Source organism: Podarcis tiliguerta (genome assembly GCF_965153285.1).
Source record: "Podarcis tiliguerta genome assembly, chromosome: 4".
Taxonomy (NCBI): Eukaryota; Metazoa; Chordata; class Lepidosauria; order Squamata; family Lacertidae; genus Podarcis; species Podarcis tiliguerta.
Genome location: NC_139537.1, coordinates 53,957,353 through 53,980,191, shown reverse-complemented (window position 1 = coordinate 53,980,191; position 22,839 = coordinate 53,957,353). Strand labels below are relative to the sequence as shown.

The window sequence follows — 22,839 nt, the reverse complement described above, 5'->3', positions numbered from 1 at the left end:
ATATTATCAGCGATGTATAGTTTTTGCAACAGCAACAGCAATACTTTTATTCTTGCTTCATAAAAAGAACTGTAAGGCATTTAACAGTTCCCGTATCTAATTACTGCTGCAGTTATTTGATGGAAGCAAGTGTGGGAATCAGAGGAAATTCCACGCCTCTTTATTACAGTAGAAATGCAGTTAAAAGTGAAATGTGTAGATTTTATTTCTCGGTTGAAGAAAGATGGAAACAAAACCAAAAAACCATAAACGCATTTCACGTAAAATGTAAAAGCCAGTTCCCAAGTTCCATTCCATTATTTTGCTGTGACCAAGAAACAGCCTGCAGAGCAAGGTTTTGAAATAACAGCGAGATTCTGTTGAATCAGAAAAATACAAATCCACAATTTGAGTGAACATTGCTTAATGATCTGGAAGGTTGTGCTTCCAACTGAATGGAGCATTTGCTCCATGGGTTAACATCTTGACTGGTGGCTTCATCATTTGCCATTTCTTCTCTTCTTTAAGCTCTTCACAGAAACACATGCCCAGTGAAGGAATCTAGTAAAGCAGAAAAGATTTCAAGATGGGTTTTTTTTTAGGGCAAGAAAGGAAGTTACCCCATATAAGCCAACACCACCACGAGGTAACTGAATAGTTTTCATTATCCAAGAGTGTTAGGGGCAAGTCACTCGAGACGTTTAAAAGCAACAAATAATGGCTCACAAGGGCTTGAAGGAGTGAAGGTTATTTAAGCAGCATAAAGTGGCTCAGAGGATCTGATAATTATGCTGTGGGTCCCTCTTTCTTCACTAACAGCACGAAGGATATTGTCAGCCAAATTCTAGTAATTTTCAAGGGTAAGGGGGAAAGCATAGTTCACTTGATTGCAAATTGAAAGGATTGGGTATCAAGCGAGGGTAATGACTGACTTCTGCCTGAAATCCTGTTGTTACCCACATGTGTACACTCAACTGCTTCGATCGACGGAACTGGCACCACTACAGGTGCCACATAATACCCATTCCACATTGTAAGAACTTTATTGTTTAGTGTTGCACCACCTGCCCTTTGCAACTGCCTGCCTATTGACATCAAACAGAGACCTTCACTGAACTCTTTTCGGTGCCTGCTAAAAACATTCTTCTTTAGACAAGCCCACACAGATGCTTAGAAAGCTGAGGTAATTTTAATCTGTTTTAATACTTGTATGTTTTAAGGTACAGTTATTAACCTCCCCCCATTTTATTGTTTTATCTTTTTGTAAACCTCTTTGAGATTTTGTTTTGTTTTCACAATCAAGTGGTGTCTAAATTTTAATAAATAAGTAAATAAATAAATATTGTTAGGCGAGCAACCAGTCTGATTTGGCACAAGGCAGTTTCTTCTGTTTGTAAGAGCGAACATTTTGTGAACATTGTGAATGCAGAGCAGAAAGGCAGGAAACTGCTTTGTACAGAATCAGACCACTGGTTCTTCTAACCCAGTACTTTCACTGGCAATGATTCTCCAGGATCTTGGGGGGTGGGGTAGGTTTCCCAGCCCTTCCTTGAGATGCCAGGGATTGAATCCTGGACAACCTGCATTGCAAAGGATGTTCTCTGCCACTGATGTTCTCTGCTATGGTCCTTATGGCAAGAAAAGTCTTAATCTCTGATGATTATGCACATACATAATAGGGGCAAACAAGCCTGAACAACCAAGTTATTTAAAGCCAGTGTGGTTGGAATGTTGGGAAATGACCTGGGAGACCGGGGTTCAGATCCCCACTTGGCCTTGAAGCTCACGGGGTGAGCTTGGACAAGTCCCTGCCTCTCAACCTAACCGCTTCACAGGGTTGTTGTAGGGATTAAACGAGGGGAGGGAAAACCACAAATGCCACCTTGAGCTCCTTGGATAAAAAGGTGGGATATAAATGCCTTACCTTTCGAATGAACTGGGGAAAGTCACCGCTCTTTCTGGCAGGAAGACCCAGTAATGGTCGAGTGAGGGAATCTAGAGATGAGCCATGGCCAACAACCAGGATGGTGCCTATTGTTAGAAAGGGATCTCCTTAGAATAGTTTATTAAAATAGTGCAAGGGTAGGGAACTTCAGTGCTGCAGGAGGACAAATGCAGCCTTCCACATTTCCCTATCTAGCCCTTTGGTCTCTCCCCAAGCCACCCATCTCACTTGCGCTACTTTGCACCTCCCTGAGTGCTTTTGCCAGGCTGGAATGCCTTGCGTTCAAGCAATGGCACTTGCTTGCCTGGATGAAGGCTAAAGAGGGGTGTATGAGGAGTGTGTGTAGAAACTAGCCTACAGTGGAAAGGTAAAATTTACATTCATTGCTCTGCTCATTTTTGCCTCTGGCCCCTCCCATCATTGCCATGTGGCTCCTGGAAGGTTGCTGAGAAAGGAATGCGGCCTTTAGACTGAGATGATGATGATGATGATGATGATGATAATAATAATAATTTATTATTTATACCCCGCTCATCTGGTAGGGTTTTCCCACCCCTGAAGGAGTACTAGTGGTGCTTGAGAACCTTCAGGTCTGCATATGTTCTAGCCCGCCTATATTTTGGCTGCCATAAAGGCATTTTTTTAAATAGCAAACTTGTGCTTGTGATTCTGTCCTTGAAGATTCAAAGCAATGAAATCAAGAGTTACCATAGAGTTACCTTCGGTTGCACAGGAGCCAACAATCTGTTTTATACTTGCAGAGCATCTGTTCACATAGTCCTCATAGCTTTCGGATGCCATCAGAGAAGAAAGAGGAAAATGACACCTGTTAACAAAATCCACTTGGTTAACATTTGTTGGCTCAAAGGAAATGTTGCAGAATATTGGAACATTTGAATGCTATTCCAGGCTCCATCACTTAACCTGCTTGATGGTTTTAGGAAATGGTTCATTTATAGTATGAGTGGGGAACCGTATTTCACCAGTGGGCCAGATCCTTATCTCCCCCAACCCTGTATGGGACAACTTTGACAGGTAGGCAGAACCACTCACCTGATGTCATCATGATGCCAAAAGTCAAAGGAGGTTGCTGTAGCTACTAAGCTGACTGGCAGTAACAGCAACCTCCTTTAAGAGCACTTTCAGCACCTTTGAAAGAGACTTGATGTAGCTGATCAGCCGTTATAAAGGGAAGCCCCTTTATAATCAAGGGGTAGAATCTATAGAACATGTCCTTCTGTTTTGTAATGGATTTGATGGAAGATAAAACCCCCAAAGTATTGCTGTTAGTGCCTAAATTTCTATCAGTAGTGGTGAGAACAAGAGAAATACCCAGCATCTGAAACAGCATCTTCAGGGACTAGCTTGAAATTATTGTAGCTTTATATAAAAGTTTTTATGTTACTCTTTTGAATCTGTTTTTCTCTGAGGTTCCTGTGTTTTGGTCTATTGGTGGTAATGAATGGATTGACTTGATAAGGGGAACAACCAACAAAGAAAAGTATTTTTCCAGCAAGCCTTCCTCGCAACCTTAGGGATTTGATGAGCAAAACATGCCCTGAGGTCACTGAAGTATAGAAGTTGTTTGGATTTGTGCCCCCCTAAAACCCCTCTATAATATTTATATATTTATATATAATATTTATATTATTTTGTTTTCTTAATTAATTTTCTATCCTTCCAAGGTGCCCAGGGTTGGAAAATAACATTGTTGTAAAACTACTTTTGATAAAAGGGGAGGGGGGATGATTTTGCTAACAACTCCCTTTAAAGCTGAGGATGTTGTTCTGTGCTGAGTCATACAACAAACAGATAAGAGTTGTTTCCCCACCCCCTCCCAGAGCACACACACGGTCAGGCCAAGTCATTTTTTTTATCAGCTGAACAATTTCCACAGTTGAATCATTCACCGCAGCCTTTTGCCAAAAGGACTCCAAGAGGAAGCTACGAGGCTACAATCGATCCTGTGCTCGTTATTGTTTCCTGTTCTGTTTGAGGTTTTGCAAACTGCACTGAACCACAGAACTCCATTGCCACAGAGGGTTAAGAAAGAGAAGACTAAGCACGGTTGATGAAAGTGCAATAATAATTACTTCTTACAAAGTATGCAAACTTTTTGTACCTATAATATATGGTATTATTGTTCAGAAATGTGATTAAACGTAGAATCCAAGCTGCTTTGCTTCTAAAGTATCTCCACCAACACCCATCATTGCACTAGCAGCGACTGCTCTTGATTCTTCCCCAACACTTGCTTGTTATGTATTTCGTTTTAAAATGTGTTACCTTTACCTTGATATATTCTGCAACTAGCCTAGATCAAGGGTAGTTTGGGGGGGGGGGGTTCTGATCGGGATCCCCGAGCCATTTTTTCTTTCCTCCCTGAAGACCTCGCCAATTTTAGCAGCAGTGGCAAAATGAAAACAATAGAAAGTACACACTGTGCTAGGATAAGTGAGGCCCAGTGCTTGGATGGGGATGCAAATCACCCCCTCCTTGATCTTCAGTTTGATCATTCAGTGAATGGAAGGGGGCATGGGGCAGCTGGGAGGTGGGGGACACAGTGTGCCTGTGTCTACGTGTCTGCCTTAGAGTACATACATGAGAGAGTATTGGCTGCGTAAGAGATAACATGGGCCTTGGGCAAATAAAGCTTAGTCATAGATAATATGACAACATTATACACTATAACGGATGTACTATCAACCTCATTGATTTAAAGAGAGCTCAGTTTTCTCCTGCCCCTCCCCCCCCAAACCCTAGTTGCAATGGAGACAAGACTACACTTCCCTTCTGCTGTCTAGCTCATTAAAAGAGGCATTGGTTTATTGCACTGGAAGAGCTTATTTCTACGCTCTTGTCTGCATACTGTAACAGAGCATAGAGTTGGCCTTAGGTGCCCAAGCCCAAGAAGACTCTGTCTCCTTGATTCAATGACCTCCCCTTACACCATACCACTTGCTTGTTCCAGCCACTGGTGCTGCCTCTTCAGCAGCAGCTTATAGATTTTCTTACAGTTAAGGCATACTCTGTAGACATTTTGCTAAATACCGTATTTTTTGCTCTATAAGACTCACTTTTCCCCTCCTAAAAAGTAAGGGGAAATGTGTGCGCGTCTTATGGACCAAATGCAGGCTGCGCAGCTATCCCAGGAGCCAGAACAGCAAGAGGGATTGCTGCTTTCACTGCACAACAATCCCTCTTGCTGTTCTGGCTTCTGGGATTCAGAATATTTTTTTTTCTTGTTTTCCTCCTCCAAAAACTAGGTGCGTCTTGTGGTCTGGTGCGTCTTATAGAGCGAAAAATACGGGTAATAAATAAGTTAAATAAATAAGGGCATCACTTAGACACATAGGACTTAAGAATTTAAGAACAGCCCTGCTGGATCAGACCAATGATCCAATTCATCTAAAATTCTGTTTCCAGCAGTCACCATCTAGATGCATTCGGAAAGTACATAAGCAAGGCATAAAGGCAACTTTAATGTTTATCAGCCAACAATTGGCTTTCTGTTGGGCAGAAGCAAGGAATGGGTTTTCTTCTCTTGCTCCAGTCCTAAGGCCAACAACACAAATGTGGGCCCTCAGCTTCTAGCACTAGCACAGCCTTTTCTCTAGCAAGGAACACAAGCAAAGGAATTACTCCACACTTGCAGAGATAAGTGAATCATCATTTCCCGGTCTGCCTTTCACAGGATGTTGTAGTAGCCACTAAAGCACAATGACAACAGGAGCAAATAGAATTGGGCTGAATTTCTTAGAAGTTGGCTTGCAGTACTCCCATCTAATTCCCGACTGTAGTATTAAATGATTAATACTACATCTGACAATGAATAGAGACTATCCTACCTGAGTGAATAAGAACACACTTGCTACATTCTGTTAATTCTGATGACCATAAAGAGAACATAACATTTAGGCACCATTCTGGAAACATGCTCATGGTTTATCTCACTCCAGACGAACTGTGAGCTGTAACCAAGGTTTGTTCTTGGTTTCCCACTTGTGGTTTGGCTGGTGGAGGTTCAGGCAGAACGCTAAGCCAAACCATGTCTTGGCCACGAGCAGCTTAGCAGCAACAGGACTGGGGGAAGTAGTACAGTGAAACCTGTACATTTACCCATTTGTGCTAAGCCATGGTTTGGCTTAGTATTACATGCTAACTGGGTTTCTGTAACTGTAGCACTTACTTGTATGTGGTATCTATACTGTAATTGGCCTCTGTCAATTCTCTCTGTGTCATAAAAGAGGGAACAACTGTGCTTATCTCCCATTTAGTCCATTCAAAGAGTCCAGGTTCTATACAAATCTTGGCTTTTTGTTCCATTTGAAGCCCTGCAAAAATCAAAGCCAATATTATAAAAAGAAAATCATATAGAACCTGTTTAAGACCAAATCTTGCATTCAATAAACATTTCAAAAAGTCTTATGAAAAGTCTTATGTGGTGTGATCTGGAATAAATAATGTCCCAGAGGTTAATTATTTTGTCTGTCTGTTTCTCTCCCTGAGACAAACAGCTCTGTTTTCCCTCTGCAGCAGTAAAAATGCCACAGTAAAAAAATTAAGGCTGCATGCACACCCAAAGAATCCTGAAAAATGTAGTTTCTCCCAGTACATAATTCCGAGTACCCTTAACAAACAACAGTTCCCAGGATTAGTTGGTGGAAATATTAATTTTATTTATTTCATAAAATTTATATACCACTTGATTGTAGGGGGAAAAAATCTCATAATGTGCTTTATATGTATGGTAAGGTTACCAGATTTTTTTTTCAAAGAATCCAGGGGCAGTTTTTTTAAAAAAAGAGAAAAAAGTTATTTTTTCAAAAAATTAAGAAGTAATATCTTCTCTTCTGTGGTCTCCTCTGTTGCACGGCCTTAATCTGGGCACCGGCCTGCTCTCTTGGAGCGCTAGCCACCATGGAGTAGGCTCGGGTCGGGCCTGGGCTCGGCCACGTGTCCTTGCCCTCCCGGTGCTCTTCTACCTCTCCTCAGCAATGGCAAGGTTGGGGCTCCTCTCTTTTTTCTCCTTCCTCTTTCTCCCTCTTCCTTCTCCTTCTTCTCTCCTCCTTCTCCCTGTGTCAGCTCCAGGGTTTTCCTGGCCCCGGAACGCTGCTGGGCAGTCGGCTGGGTGGCCGGGCGCTCTCGCTCCCGGCTCAATTTGGGTCACAGAGGGGGGTCAGTGGTTCCCCCAGTTGACGCGCTGTGCATCCCAGGTTCACCCTCGGCAGTGGCAGTGGCAGTCTCAGCAGCCCAGAGCCAGCCTGGTAGCGCAGTTCGGTCTGGCTGGCTTCAGGAGCTGCTCACTGCCATGGCGCCCGCCATTTTGCCTCACCAGAAGTCCACATATGATGTGTCTTGTGCCATTGAACCAATCACGCAACATTCATTCCCTACTAATAAATCTACAACACTTAAAATATTAATCCAGGGACATTAAATGAAATCCAGGGACATTCCGAGGACGGATTTTGTCCGGGGACAGATATTTGTAAATCTGGGGACTGTCCCCGGGAAGCAGGGACGTCTGGTAACCATAATGTATGGTAGGCATACATCCTAACAGAACAACCAAATCAACTGCCTGAACTGGCTTTCTCACTTTGCCTAGTGGTAGAACTGACCCTGAGAAAATGCTTCTTCTTAAAAATAATTGAGATGCCAGCATACCACTTCAGCCTTGATTGGTTCCATACATCCCTTCTTTCAGAAAGGGTCACTTACCTTCTAATACATATTGAGAAGTTTGGATACAGCGTAGCGCTGGGGAAGAGTAGACACAGCTAACTACCACTTCTTTCTCAAGCAGGGCTTCTCCTGGGAATGAAGAAGCACAAAAAAAATCCTTCACAAAAAGAGAATATGGGTGCAAAGAATGTTCATATGGATGTGGGTGTGGGCTTTCATTCCCATATGTATTGTTTTGTGTTCTAATATACAACTGAAATGGATGGACTCACAAGGGATACTTTCTGAATTAAGATGGAATGAAGAAGAACTGCTAGAGTCTTTGTGGAAATTGGGTCGAAATTTATGATTCTCGTTAAACAATTCTGTAAAGGGTGCCATTGTATTGCCTGAAATATATTCACACCTATTTACGATACAATATCTTTATTGTCATACAGAATATGACACTGAGCTACTGTTTGTCTTTCTACTAGTGTTGCCCCACATTACAGCCCTTGTGAGCTGCTATGTTGTTGCTCTTCCAAAATTAAGCTGAAAGTAAAATTAAATGGAAGTTCCATGACCCACACAAGAGCTTCATAGAGTGCTATATTATCCAGTAATTCATTGCTGCCCTTACCATTATTACATAGAATGAGGTGGTCATTCTCAGCCTTAAAAGCTGGTCAGCAGCCCCAGGCCATTTATCCTGAGCCCCCCAGCCATTTCGCTCAGTTGGACGAGAAAGCTGTGTGCACCACGCCAGGTCCTGTGCTTGCCTAAGCTAGCTTGAAGCCTTCAGTTACAGCGGAAAACATTTTCCCATCACCACTGCTGAACTTAGGTTTGGAATTGGGGTGGGCATCTTGTCCTTTGCCTCAATATATCTTTGGACAGCCCTGAGCAATGCCCTTCTCCATGACCAAGATCTTCTACCTGTTCGGCAAAGGCACCCAGATACATCTGGCAGTGTTGCTAAGAAGAAGTTGCTTGTTTAAGTTTTGACCAAAGTTTGGTTCATGCAGGCTTCTGGTTAAACGAGATGCTACTTTCTGGTGAAAAACATTGCTGTCATTAATGAGGATGAGATGGATTGAGGACACCTGTGTTATCTAGTATGAACTGGACTAAACGCTGTTATGGTGGACAAGCTCATTGTGGCTCGATACCTTCATGGTGAGATAGCATGTTCACCTTACAGTTCTGGAAAGCTACTGCCAGCATGGTCTCTGATTGACTATGGAAAATCTGAACCACCAAGCCCTTCTTTCTGTTGTCCCAACTTCTGTTTAGCTTACCTATTAGTCTAGACTGGAAAATACCACAACATGATAGAGGAGGATCATATTCAAAGTTCTTGATGCTATCTTTTCGATCTGGTAGACTGGTGGGGTAATTGAGGTCAGCTCGATGATATTTTCCTGGAACAAATTCAGAATGCTTTTACAACTAATGCCAGAACATCCACAGCAAATCTAATTTTATTTCTCTTAGGTTTGCTTTTAATCCATTATGGCCTAGGTGTCCTTAGGATGCCACCACTACTACAATCTCAATTCCCCACCCATCCAATAGAGTCATAGAATCATAGAATTGTAGAGTTGGATGAGACCCCAAGGGTCATCTAGGCTAACCCCCTGCAATGCACAAATCTCAACTAAAGCATCCATGACAGGTGGCCACACTACCTATGCTTAAAAACCTCCAATGAAGGAGAGTCCACAACCTTCTGAGGGAGTTCATTCCATTGTTGAAAAGCCCTCACTGTCAGAAAATGTTCCTGATGTTAAGTCGGAATCTCCTTTATTGTAACTTGAATCCATTGGTTCAAGTCCTACCCTCCAGAGCAGGAGAAAACAAGCTTGCTCCATCTTCCATGTGACAGCAGTTTAGATATTTGAAGATGGCTATCTGATATCGCCTCAGGCTAAAATACCCAGCTCCTTCAACTGTTCCTCATAAGGCTTGATTTCCAGACCCTATCTTGGCCTACTTTTACTGATTTTAGAGTCTGATGCATAAGTTGCACAGCCCCTGAAAATGCTGCTTTATTAATTTATGATGAACCCATTTCAAACTCAGGGCAACTTGGGAACTCACAGAGAGATCATTTCCATTCTCAACAGCGTTTCCAGGGAGCAGATGGGCTAATCATTTTTGTTTGTTCATTACTGTTAATATGATACATTGCTTTAGGTCAAATCTGCTGTATCAGATCCCCAACCTTCTACTTACCATCTGCATCAAAACACTGCTGGAGCCAAGACTTCCCAAACACTTGATCTACCCTTTCTCCGTGGCGAATAATCAAGAGGCCTCTTGGGACTGTGCTTTTTCCAGGGAGCTGGAAGAAAGTGCATTACAACTCTGCTCATTAAAATGACAGAAACTTTTAGATAACCAGAAGTTTAAATGAGCAGAAGTATTATTTGCACCATGCTGCACTGGCATGTCCTCTACAAAGTGGCACTTCTATAAGTTTTAAGTGCATCAACCAGTGACATTGACACTCTTGTCACTAGGACAAATGGTGCAAGTTCAGATCGTGGTAAGAATGTAGGAATTTCCATGTTAAATCAAAACAAAGTCTGGCCTATATAGTGTAGCAGGACTGGGGAATCTGTGGGCCTCTAGTTGCTGGGGAATACAACTCTCATCATTCCCGGCCATTGGCCATGCTGGTTTTGGTTGATGGTAGTTGGAATCCAACAACATCTGGGGGAAACCACATTTTGTCCCCAGCAGAATTTAACCAGCTGCTTCTAAGAGGCTCACAAATAGGGTGAGATACATGCTGCCTCTGAACATGATGTTCACATTTAGCTATCACGGCTAGTGGTTGTAACATAGCTAGATATGCTGGATAGTTGAGATTCTCACAATGTCGATTCTTCTTCTCCATTCTGAATTTGGGGTTGCTTTTATGATAAATCCACCAAAAGACGACGTAGTCTAGGAGTACAAAACAGTCTATTAAAGCAGCATGCTTTCGCACGCTGACTACAATAACTGCTTGCCTTGTGGAGATCTGAATATAATGCATAAGAGAGCCCTGAGGCAGGGATAGGAAGCCTGCGACACTCCAGATGTTGAACTACAGCTCCCATCACCCCTGACCATCAGCCATGCTGTCTGGGGTGATGGGAATTGAGGTCCAACAGCACCCAGAGGGCCACAGGTTCCCTATCTCTTCCCCAAGGTTTTGAAAGCTGGTTTACTTCTGAAAACAGAAATCCTTCTGCCTGGGAAGGTTTCTTAATGTTACACTTCATGTGATGGTGAAACCCCCAAACTGTATAAAATGTTACTTGCGTAAACCTATTTTGTACAGCAGCTTTTCTTACACTATCATTCATGCACACTCCATGGGATGAAGACATTCAAAAGCCAGTTACCTGAAGAGGAAGTGTTTTGCCTGCATTTCTTGGCAAAGGATTTGGGTTTTTCAGTTTATTGCAAGACTCATTTTTATTCTTAGAATGCAGAGTGAACATATATTCTCTGTAAAAGAAAGTTGGGTGCCAATGACTGAGAGGGATAATAAAATAGTGGAGAAATCCAGGCTCATGCTTCTTTTTGAAACCAAACACAAAGTCCACCCTATGTGACATTAAGGCCACCTCCAGGCTGACCAAACCCACTGATCTCTGCAAAGAAGGTTGAGCCCACAATGGTTCTCTAAATGACAATATGGCAGATTGTAGAAACAGATAATCTTTGAATATAGCCAATGTATATTTCCGGGGGTATTTGCTATATTGTGTTCCCAATTTTCTTACATGGTAAAGAGGGCAGCCTCTTAAAGTGCCACTTTGCTTGTGATTTATAGAGATGTATGGTGGTTGTGTGACATCTGTTTATTTACAAATATTCAAGCTGAGTGTGGGAGTTAGAAGGACCTTGTTAGAAAAACTGTGTTAGTGTCTAGGTCTGAGAAAGATAATGCTAGCCTCTAGAGTGCTTAGTAAGACAAAGCTAGTCTTCCAAATAACTTGCAAGAATGCTAGCTTCTAAGGCACCTTGAGAGATTATACTTGATAATTTCTAGAGCACTTAGAAAGACAATGTATGACATAGGATACGAAATGAACCCTACCCAATGGTCTAAACTGTGGTCTAAACCACCATTTAAATCCCTCTCAGCCAAATGAAGAGAACTACTCAGTCTGAAACTTACCTATATATGGTACCTTACACTATGGAAGCTGGCACTGTTGACACCCAGAAACCTCATCTAAGTGTTGGAGAGGCTACACCTCCATAGGCACATACCTCCACATGTGGTGGGATTGCCCCCAAGTTCAATTGTTTTGGATATTGGTGCTGCAGGAAATCTCCAAAATAACAAATAGGTAAGAAACACAACTCCAGAACTAGCCCTTATTTCTATTATACAGTCATACCTCAGGTTACAAACACTGCAGGTTGCACGTTTTCGGGCTGGGGACCGCACCGAACACAGAAGTACCGGAGCAGGTTACTTCCGGGTTTCGGCACTCGCACATGTGCAGAAGCAGAAAATGACATCACGTGGATGCGCAGGAGCACTGAATCACGTCACGCGCGTGCACAGACGTGGCGCTTCACAACCCGATGTATGACTGTATGAGTCTGCACTGACATGCTAAAGATAAGGGATGCAAAGTCTGGACACATTTCTATTCATTGGCTGCTTTGCTAATAATTCCTGAACTTATGCAGCTTTTCTGGCACTTATGCAGCATGGTGGAATACTACATTATTGTCTATTATGCAGGGATCAATCTGCACAGGGTTGATTTAATAACTAAAAGTGAAGGGTAATACAACTCAACTCTTATACAAGTGGAGAATGATATGGAATAGTTTGCACATATGCCGCAAAAAACCCCTGAAGCTCAGTAATACTAACCTGTGTTTGACCCAGGTATCTGACTCGTTGGCTTTTTCTGTGTAATTTTCAGGAACAAATCCCCGGCACCCAGTTCTGTGGGAGATGCCAATCACCCAGCCTTCACAAACTTCTGTTTGCTTTGCCCGGTCAACGTAAACCAGATCCCCAACATTCAGCATCAGTTCATCAATGTTCTGAGGCTTATACTGGAACAGGGCCCTCAAAAGCTAAGAGAATTTGATTATTTATTTATTTTTAAAGAGGAGAACAATAATGTGAGATACGTTTTGTCAGATCCAGGAAAAGAAGACATTGTTGACATCTGCTTCAGCTTTATTTGAGACATTGAATCAGTTTATATTTGTAACAGGAGAAACCTTAGGGCTCAATGAAAGAGAAGCTCACATGCTTTACTGTTCATGGTATAACTGCGATTATCTGATTATGTTAGTATGATGTGTCATGGAAAACAGCTGCTTATCACAAAATAGGTTACAAACCTTTTTCAGCTGAGCAACTCACCAAGAAGGGTGAAACCGCTGCACTAGCTGGTGGGTCACTGTTGTTTCCCGGACTGGAGAGGGCTGAGGTAGTTGGTACAGTGCAAATGCATTGACAGAACCAATCCAGTTCCTCTGTCAGGTCATTTGCACTGTACTGACCTCTCCGACACCTGACCCCTTTCCCTCCTGGTAAGCTACAATGGTCCATTTGCCAGGAAGCTAACATAGAGGTTCTACCCCACACAGCAACCTGCTTCTGCCTTTCATATATTCTTCTTTGTATATTCACTCAATGCACACTAAAAATATATCTTTTTTGGTATAAGCCTAAAGTGCAGCTTTAATTCAGAAAAATGGGTGGGAGTAAAAAACAACAACCAGGGATGGGTGAATATGTCATTTTTAAATTTATATCAGTTTTCCAAATATTAAGTTCAGTTCCCCACATTTCAATATCAATTAGCATTTTTTTTTAAAAAGTGCTCATGAAAATTCACCAGCAATTTAGTGCAATATTCTCCTAGAATACATAGATTTGCACACATTTGCTTAATAAATCAGTTTTAAAAGCAATTTCCCCTAATACAATGGTGTTTTTTTATGTCACCTTCAGTAATATACACATTTACACACACACACATATGCATTTTGTACACTTTACTTGGCAGGAGAACTGCACTGCAAAATTCAGAGAAGTGCAAATTCGTGTTGTGGTTCACACATTGTGTGCAAATTCCCTTAAATGTGAACTGAACTGAACTTTTCACCTACCCCTAGCGCTATATCTATCAGTGGTCTGAGAAACCGTGGCATAAACACTGTTAGCAAAACCAGGGAAATTTCGGAAACTGAGGCCTCTCTTTTGTGCAAGGGATCTGGGGCTCTCCAAGAAAATTCCTGGCATGCAAAATGACTTTTCAGAGTAGAATGCCACATAGCCAGACTAAAAGAAAGGATATCTTTCTGTTTCGTGAATGAAAATAAAGTGATGCATTGCCAAAAGCTTATCACGAAGGTTAGCACTCTATATCTAACTAACTAAACACCCACAGAAAGTTTTTTTCCAATTTCAAAGAGTAAGGTATCTAGTATGGGTGTTAATTTATTCAGAGAGTCTTCTCACATTTCTGAGTTGAACCACACTTTTAACTCGGGGACTCTTTAAGCTTCCAAGTGGCTTCAGCTATCCAAAAGCACACATGAAAACCAAAACTAGGGAAATGTTCAGAGCTTGAGAGGGGAGGAGATGGGTTGGAGAGGTGACAGACAGTTCATTTTGACGTACAGGTTTAGCTTTTAAACACAGTGAATTATTTCCCCCAGACATTCAAATCACAGCAATGTGGAAGAGGGAATTAAACACTGTTTGTCTATAATATCTCTATTTACTTGCACAAATCCACATGAGATATCTCCCTCCAAATCCTAGGGTTTGTGTCAGAAGCCCATTCCCCCAACAAGCCTTATTTATTTATTTACTTAATTTATATACCGCCCCTCATCCAAGGACCACAGGGTAGCTTATAGTATAAAAACACAAAATACCTAATGTAATAATAAACAAAACATTTTCTTCCTCTTGGAATAACAGAGTCCTTCCTGAGGGATTGCACTTTACCCAGCCTAGTCTTTCCTGGGGATCCATGCCCCTTTCTCATCTCTACATCGTATTATTCCTTTAGTACCCAACCTGAAAGAGTAAAGCCTGAACTTGCAGGAGGACAACTGCAGCTATTAATCTGAAATTCAGCAAGTGTCATCTCCTCAGATGGGGCAACATTGCTGGCAAATTCCATCCACTACTAACAGAAAAAATAAAATAAAATAAAATAAAGTTATACGCTTTTCTATTGTTAAAACTTTAGAGGTGCTTTGAATCAAACCCCTGAACGTATCTGCCTACAATTAACCCACTCAAAAACGGTTGCTGTGCCTGCAAATTTCACCCACTTCTGTGATTGGGGGATGGGGAGTAGAGCCATTTTCAGATACCCCATAATATTGAATTGGGGGTCGTAGTAGGACTTTGTTTTTAACAGATCTAATTTGATTCCAAATAATGAATTGAGCTGGAAAGACACAGAGAGGATCCAAAACAGATCAAGCTACTTTCCAAAACTACAGATACAGATATAAGGAAAACCTTGTGGTCAGTGCACATCCTCAGTATCTTGTAGTGTACACACCTGGTAATGTACAAAGCGCATATCTCTGGAATACAGAACTGCTGTCCACTGGCAGCTTTGCTTAGAATTGACCGATTTCGCCAGTTGTTCCAAAGTCTTTTGATGGTGAGGGTAAAATTTGTTGGCCAATGTAAGATGGAGCTGCTTTGTTGAAGGTTTAACACAGCAATCTACAACAACAACAACAACTGTCAAATAGTATTGAAGGATGAAATTAGTTTTCATTCTATTATTTCCAGAGTTGTGTTCTATAATTTTTTTTTTTACTATGCTGAAAAAAGTCATTTTGAAAAATGCATTATAGCTCCAATTTATGGTGCAATCCTATGGGTGTCTACCTACTGAATTCAATGGGATTTACTTCCAGGAAAGTGGGTAGGATTGCAGCCCTAGTACAGGCTCCAGTGCACTCACAAAGCTGCACACAAGAAGGGGCTGCCTGATGCTGCTTGATGTCAGAAAAAAGACAACCTGTACAATATGCAAACTCATGCAGAACTTTTTGTGACACTGAAATGAAGAGGGCAGCTTCTCTGCTTATGTGTGCCAACATGAAACAGGGAAAACTTTGACAACGGGTTTGTCAAAGTAGTTACCTGCTAAGACGATAGCCTCTGAAGCAAAAGCTGCAGCAAACGACTTGAGGACATTTGCAGGGCCATCGCTAACGAAGAAGCCAATGTAGGTGCTGGAGGAGTGTAGTGATAAGGAAATGATTGCCGGGAAGTAACCAGAAAACCTGTCGCCTGCTCTTTTCAAGGCTTCGTACAAGCCATCAACTTTTTGGTCTTCACACTGTAATAAAACCCACCAGTTACAGGATTTCAATGGACCCCCTTGCCACAGGCACCATTTACAAGTGAGATCTGCAACAAAACTCTGCAGTGAAGTGTTTCAGCTAGCCATTTCCTCTTCCAAAAGACTCCATTATGTTCACCCACCCACCTGCTTTCCCACACGCTCTCAAAATGTTCAGTTGACCTTTCAGGGTCACTAAGTATGCTAATTCCATATTAGCCAGTTTTAGCCCCCTCCCTTTAGAGTCCCCCACCCAAAGGGTTTTTTTTCTTTTTGTTTTGGCACTTCTGTAAATTTTGGAGCTTCTCCAGGTTGTCTGATACCTTCCTCTTGTAAATCAGTGGTATTTTTTTGGCTAAGCAAGCAACAACACTCATTCCTGAACACTGGAAATAGATGAAATGGCACACTTAAGATGATGAGAACAAGGCACACTACCAAGTAAAAATGGATTAAAAAATGGCAAGCACTGCAAATAGGTTCTGGGGCTGACCCTTGACTTAAATCGAGAGACTTCAGTCATTGTCATCACAATAAATATTTTGTTCACTCACCGTAAAGAATTCAGAAAGTGTGATGTGTGGGAAAACTTCATGGGCTTTGTTTTTCCCACACTGGTTTTTGCTTTCTTTCCAAAATTCCATCAGTGTGTCATTCAAAGCACCCGTCGGGCACAAATAGAGGGCATATTCCTGAGGGATTGGGTCTTCCAGTGAGGGATCATTGCAGTGAGAATGCAACCTACAATGTAGAGATGAAGTGATAAACTTATGACGGTCTTCTGCAAGAGCTGATTCACACTTTATGTACATAGGCCGCAATGGTGGTACAAAGTGATCTCATCAGAAACTGGCACAGATGCTGGCACTGCTCCTCTGGCAGTAATTGCAGGGACACTGCCTTGGGGGCTTCTGCTGCCTGAGGCAGCTGCTTCACCTCTCCTCATGCATGTGCCGGACCTGATGCAGGGCATTTTTAACATACAGGTCACACCCACACTATGGCTCCCCACCCCCAAATCCTGGAAACCATAATTTTTTAACATTGCTGAGAACTGTAGCTCTGTGAGCAGTAAACTACATCTCCAACTCCTTGAAAGATCCCATCAACGGTGTCTCCGAAAAATTTTACACATCACCTGGGAAGACAGGCGCACTAATGCCAGTGTACTGGAAGAAGCGAAGATCACCAGTCTTGAAGCAATGATTCTTCAACATCGACTTTGTAGGACTGGCCATGTTGTGCGGATGCCTGATTATCGTCTTCCAAAGCAACTACTCTATTCCAAACTTTAAAATGGTGAGCGTAATGCTGGTATTCAACAAAAGAGGTTGCGTGGCAAGTCCCCTCCCCCCATGTGAAATGAAGACACAGGACACATTATTTAAGGTTAATGGGTGTAAAAAGGCCACAACTTTATGATTACAGGAATTGAGAGGTATTGGCCTTAGGCATTGGTTCCTATCGACTACCCAGCATGGAGACCGGGAAGGGTCAACCACCAGCCGGGGGAGTCCTGCTGAGTACGCCAACTAGGATCCCCCGGGTGTCACCGCTGGGGGTGTGCCTTAGGCCCACACCTCCATAGGCTTCGGACAGGGCAACGCCCCCCGGAGTCCTTTACCGGACTACCCTTCGCTTTGGGGGAAGGTGATGGTGCTTCTTTCCCCCATTCATTTGCATAACAATTACCCCTGCCAATGCCTAACCCCCAATACCGGGTAGTTGTGACGTTTGTACGAGGTAGGCAAAAAAACCAAATGGCTAGAAATTTGGCAAGTGGAAAAATTCCTACCAGGCACCTTGCGGCGACCAACCGGAGTCCATAGCAAGGTCAGGGCTAGCTAAACCTAAAGGGGGGGGGATGGGAAACCGAAGCAGCTGGAACGGGGAAGAGAGGAAAGTCCCCGGGTGCGCCAGCCTAAAATGTACTAGGCCACGCCTCCCCAGCTCGCCGATTGGCCAGCCGGGGCGGTGACGCGCCCGAGGATTCCCCTGCTCTCGCGGGGGCTGTGAGCCAGCCCCCACGTGCATGGGGAGAGGGTGGGTCCGCAACCCCACCTCCTCTCCAGCTCGGAAGTGGCTTTCAAAGACTCTCTCAATGCAAATCTTAAAAAATGAAGTATAAACATCAACAAGTGGGAAACAGTGGCCTACGAGTGCTCCAGTTAGAGAACAGCCTTTACCAAAGGTATCATGGGTTCTGAAGACGCTCAAACTCAGGACGAAAGGGAGAAATGCGCTAAGAGGAAGGCACGCTTGACAAACCCTCACCATGATCAACTCCTGCCTGGAAACCTATGTCCCCACTGTGGAAGGACGTGTGGATCCAGAATTGGCCTCGCAGTCACTTATGGACTCACTTTTAAAACCATGTTTATGGAAGACAATCTTACTCAGCTACGAGCGACCGCCAAAGAAGAAAGGAAGGATGTGATCTTAAAGTGGTGGGGAAACTCCCCACCAACTTCTTTTTTCAGCAGAGGTGGTGAAGGCTAGTTGGGCTCAGGGTGTGGTAAACATTTCATTGCAGGATGGAGTGGTGTCCGCCATCCTAAAAGAGGTTGTACTGCTGGCTGGAACTGATTGAGGTTGGTGGGGCAGAGCGCCATTTGCCCTAACAGGCCAGCCACCATAGTCATTCACTGCCTGGTTGCAGAGGACTGGTGGGAGGCACCAGCTGGGGAATCCCCAAGGGAAGAAGGCTCAGGGTCAGGGGATTAAGGTCCACAAATGACAACATTTTGGAGGTCCCAGGTCTCAAGGTGGTTAGATTGGTCTCAACTAGGGCCAGGGCCTTTTCAGTACTGGCCCCGACTTGGTGGAACGCTCTGTCTCAAGAGACTAGGGCCCTGCGGGACTTGACATCTTTCCACAGGGCCTGCAAGGCAGAGCTGTTCCACCTTGCCTTTGGTTTGAACTTGGTCTGACCCTTATGTTTCCCTTCCCTTATGGTTTTGATCTATGGGCTACTTTTAAAACGAGGCTGCATTTTAAATTGCATTTTAACCTGTATTTTAAATTGGTTTTCCCCCCAATTATGTTTTTACTATAAGTTTACTGGTGTTAGCCGCCCTGGGCCCGGCTCTGGCTGGGGAGGGCGGGGTATAAATAAAATTTACTATTATTATTATTAGCAAATCTAACATGCTGCCATACTGAATTTTCTCATTCCATTGCTGAAATATATATTTGAGTTTGCTGCGATTTTGTAGCATCATTTCCTACAATGTCAGATACAGTGTTAGTGGGGACCCCCCCCCCCCCCACAAAAGATGGAACAATACCTTCTAATTCATGTCATTGAGAAATACAGCTTTTGCACACTCACCACTTTGCGGCATCTTCTGCTGACTTTTGCCCAGTAGCTGCCAAAGCTTTTAGCCTGAGGAAAGTACAATGAACCCACTATGTGAAAACAAAGCCACAATCACACTTGAACAGTATGCTGCACTTCTGGTATTTGGCTGTGGGAAAGTTTTCTGAACATAATGACTTACTACATCGGCTAAATTTAGATTCTGAAACCAAGAATATGGCTGCCTATCTTGCGTTTTAACAAGTTGTTCGAATTTCCACTTTCCAAACACCAGGACTGAATAAATAAATTGTAGTTGATTGGGCATAATGGGTTTTGATTCATTAACTGATCAGTTTTGCTATTCCAACCCTGCCAGACACAAAGAACCATGAGATTCAGCAACCCCCCAAACAGACATGATGAGCAAAAATGGGATAACAGCTGCAGAAAGGTGTGCTTTTGTAGGCTTCCAGATCTTGTAGGACTCTGACTCCCATCTGCCCCAGCCAGTATGGGCAATGGTCAAGCAAAATTGAGTTGTAGTCCAACAACATCTTGGGAGCCACATATTCCCCATCCCTAGTCCACAGAGAAGCTGACAATGGATAAATATGGCTTTTGCTGAGACAGCGAAGTTGTGTGTATGTGGCTTTGGCAGCTGCACTGACAGGAGGTTGGAACAGTCTCGTGAATTGATAATAGAGATGGATGAGAAATCCAATTTATTCCATGTTTTAATAAGAGATTATCTAATTTGCACTTTTCGAACCAATACAGAATCTGAAACACAGGTATCACTCAAAATTTATAGTTCCCAGAATTTTACGATTAAGTTCTCCAGCTAAATAATATGTACTAAAATGCATACAATAGGAAGGAATGCGAAAAAACCAACCAACCAACCCACATACATTAGTGAAAAATAACAAAAATGCTTTCTACTCGGGAAAATGGCTTGCAAAAATGTATATATTAATCAAAACTATATACAAACATGGGTTTATTAGAAAACCACCGTAAAATGCTAAAGAATATTCATTAGGTTTTTTTTGCAAATAATAATAATAATAATTGCAGATTGCAGCAGAAATGTGGAGAACTGAATATAAGATTGGAAAAATGAGAAACTTAGAAAATCAAAATTAACAAGTTCATTCGCCCCTAGTCGATAATACTTTCATTCTCTCAAATCTGTCAATGACTCAACTATCATTATGAAGAAAGAACCACCCATTGTTTTGGTTAAAAGAGGCATACATGACAGTGCCTCTTCTCAGGTACACTCTCCATCTCCTGTGCTGTTGTGGTTTACTTTGGTAAGCAATGATGTTAAAAATAGTTCAGGTTTAAAAATCTATTTCCTGTTTAACTGGGGAAACTTTTAAATCTATGTGAAGATTTTTTTAATCAACTAAATGTTGCAGCCTTATATGCTTAAATGTTACACCCACTCTTTTGGGTCTCATCCTCTTCCCTCTCTTCATGGTTTTGTTCCTGTGACTTTAAAAGCAGCCTGACATGAATACATTAAACTGGTGAAGCTTTCTCCATCACTTTACCTCCCTGAAATATTTAACCTGATTAATTTCAACGTGCCAGATGACCATTACAGACACCATACCAGGATCACTGAAAAGTGGCAAGCCTGCAAAATGTTTCCATGTTAAATGTTGTGTATGCAAAACACTGCTCATGTGTGATCATACAGCTCCATTCATACGAGAAATAAGCACAGCAATACAAGTACTAGAGACACAAAGTTTCAAAAGAGATCAGAAGAAAATCCTGAGTGTGTAACGTTTGTAACTTCTTTTCCTGTTCCTTTTTCTCACGTCTTTCAAATCACAAGCCATTGTTTTAAACTGTAAGCCATCTTGAGTGCTTTGGCAGAAAGACAGCATATAAATATAGGCAGTATAGTAGGAAAGAATAAAAGCAAGCAAATGGGGCATTCAGTCTGAGCTACTCTGACACACAGAGCTCATTTGGGAACCAGAATTCGGAAACATATTGCACGGCTGCCGCTATCATAAAAAAAAGAAGTGAATTGCATGGTATACTCCCCTAAACATTTCTATCCTCTCTCAAGTGAGCAGCATGGACGTACAATGGTACTTCGGGTTACAAACTTAATTCGCTCCGGAGGTCCATTCTTAACCCAAAATGGTTCTTAACCTGAGACGCGCTTTCGCTAATGGGGCCTCCTGCTGCCACTGCGCCACCGGCGCGTGTTTTCTGTTCTCCTCTTGGGGCAAAGTTTGTAACCTGAGGTACTACATCTGGGTTAGCGCAGTTTGTAACCTGAAGCATTGGTAACCCGGAGTGTTTGTCACCCAAGGTACCACTGTATGTGCATCACATGCCCACCATAGTCCTTAGCAAGGTGCTCTATGCTTTCTGCTGTTCCATCCATCTCAGTGTTCCAATGTCACGGCACAAATGGTTACTGCTCCAGCTTGTGAGGAAGTTATCTCCAGCTAGGCCTCCCTCAAAATGCCACCACGAGATGTGACTAAGCACCATGAGTTAGATTAGGGAGCGCATTGCAAGGCACTAGGGAAGGCCTATCTTTTTAAAACATTGTGTCGAGAGCTTAGCTGCAGGTGCCACATAAATTATAAATGTTAGAGTTATTACTATTAGCATTATTATTACGCACCCTGAGAGCTGAGATTCCCCACAGGAGCCATTTATTTCATAGTGCATTTATTAGTAGTAGTAGTAGTATACAGCCCTATACCCACAGGTCTCAGGGCAGTTCACAACATAAAATCACAATATAAAAACCAAAACAAAAACACCCCCAACTATTCTGGGGTTTCAGGCTCCCTTACAGCTCTTGCTGTGGCAAATCTGAAACAATATGCAGCGGCAACATACTGGTCAATATAATACATCATGACTTTATGGTAAAACTATGTCAAATAATCTCCTTCAACAGGTTTGGCTGAAGAAAATCTAAACATACCCATAAGTCTCTTGTGATACCCAACCCAAGAGCCGAGCTTGCTGCAATACAGAAGGGGATGTTCCATGATGTTGATGGCTCCACACAGCCTTTTAGTTTACAGATTAAACTTTGCAAACAGATCAGAGAGGGCTTTATGGCAATTTAACTCCAGAGGTACTCACGCTGTGTGTACAGGGAACTCAGCGGCCAAAAGAGGCTCCAGTAAGGACTGGGTCGTTCTGTTTTTGTACTTGTTCAAGATCTTGGCGTAGAGCGGTGTCTCGGCCTCTGCCATCTCTTCTCTTTCTCTTTGGGGAATGCATGTAAGACAAACACACAGAGAAAAAGTGGGGAGGCAGAGTCTGTGAAGATAAAAATCAAAACCTCAAAACCTCCTCCGATCTTTTTGACACAAGCTGATATCCTGTTTTTGCAGCATGTTGTGGCTCTTACAATTACTACTGTAAGTAGGCTGGAAGGGAAAAACTGAATACAACACACAGGACAGGTCCCATGTGAGCTGCAAATGTCTGTATACTGCAGTGCTATATGTAATTCTGTGACATATATAAACTAACTAACTATCAACATTTCTTGGGTCATAATTTATTTTCACTCCAAAGGAATACTGAGT

General features: G+C 42.5%; 1 protein-coding gene across 2 annotated transcripts; it reads right to left on the bottom strand.

Annotated features, from left to right (window-relative positions):
- Positions 1 to 180: 180 nt before the first annotated feature.
- Positions 181 to 22,824, bottom strand: UBASH3A (ubiquitin associated and SH3 domain containing A). Of its 2 annotated transcripts, none has more exons than XM_083437323.1 (14): positions 22,388 to 22,817; positions 19,286 to 19,339; positions 16,509 to 16,695; positions 15,753 to 15,951; positions 15,157 to 15,326; positions 12,486 to 12,694; positions 10,990 to 11,095; positions 9,830 to 9,938; positions 8,893 to 9,015; positions 7,649 to 7,741; positions 6,114 to 6,258; positions 2,644 to 2,750; positions 1,904 to 2,010; positions 181 to 540 (listed from the first exon to the last, which is right to left on the bottom strand). In XM_083437323.1, the coding sequence occupies exons 1-14, from the start codon at positions 22,498 to 22,500 to the stop codon at positions 403 to 405; spliced, it is 1,860 nt and encodes a 619-aa protein (XP_083293449.1). In that variant the 5' UTR covers positions 22,501 to 22,817; the 3' UTR covers positions 181 to 402. The 2 variants fall into 2 exon arrangements, 1 of the variants encoding a protein (XP_083293449.1); XR_014510373.1 differs by having other exon boundaries at positions 401 to 540; positions 2,633 to 2,750; positions 22,388 to 22,824.
- Positions 22,825 to 22,839: the final 15 nt, after the last annotated feature.

Bases quoted from the DNA above. Each gene is read 5' to 3' on its own strand.
- UBASH3A (XM_083437323.1), bottom strand. From the start codon at position 22,500: ATGGCAGAGGCCGAGACACCGCTCTACGCCAAGATCTTGAACAAGTAC. The intron at 9,016-9,829 runs GTAAGTAGAAGG...AATTTGTTCCAG, and splicing joins GCAGTGTTTTGATGCAGATG to GAAAATATCATCGAGCTGAC. The intron at 6,259-7,648 runs GTAAGTGACCCT...TGATTTTTGCAG, and splicing joins TTCTCAATATGTATTAGAAG to GGCTTCAAATGGAACAAAAA.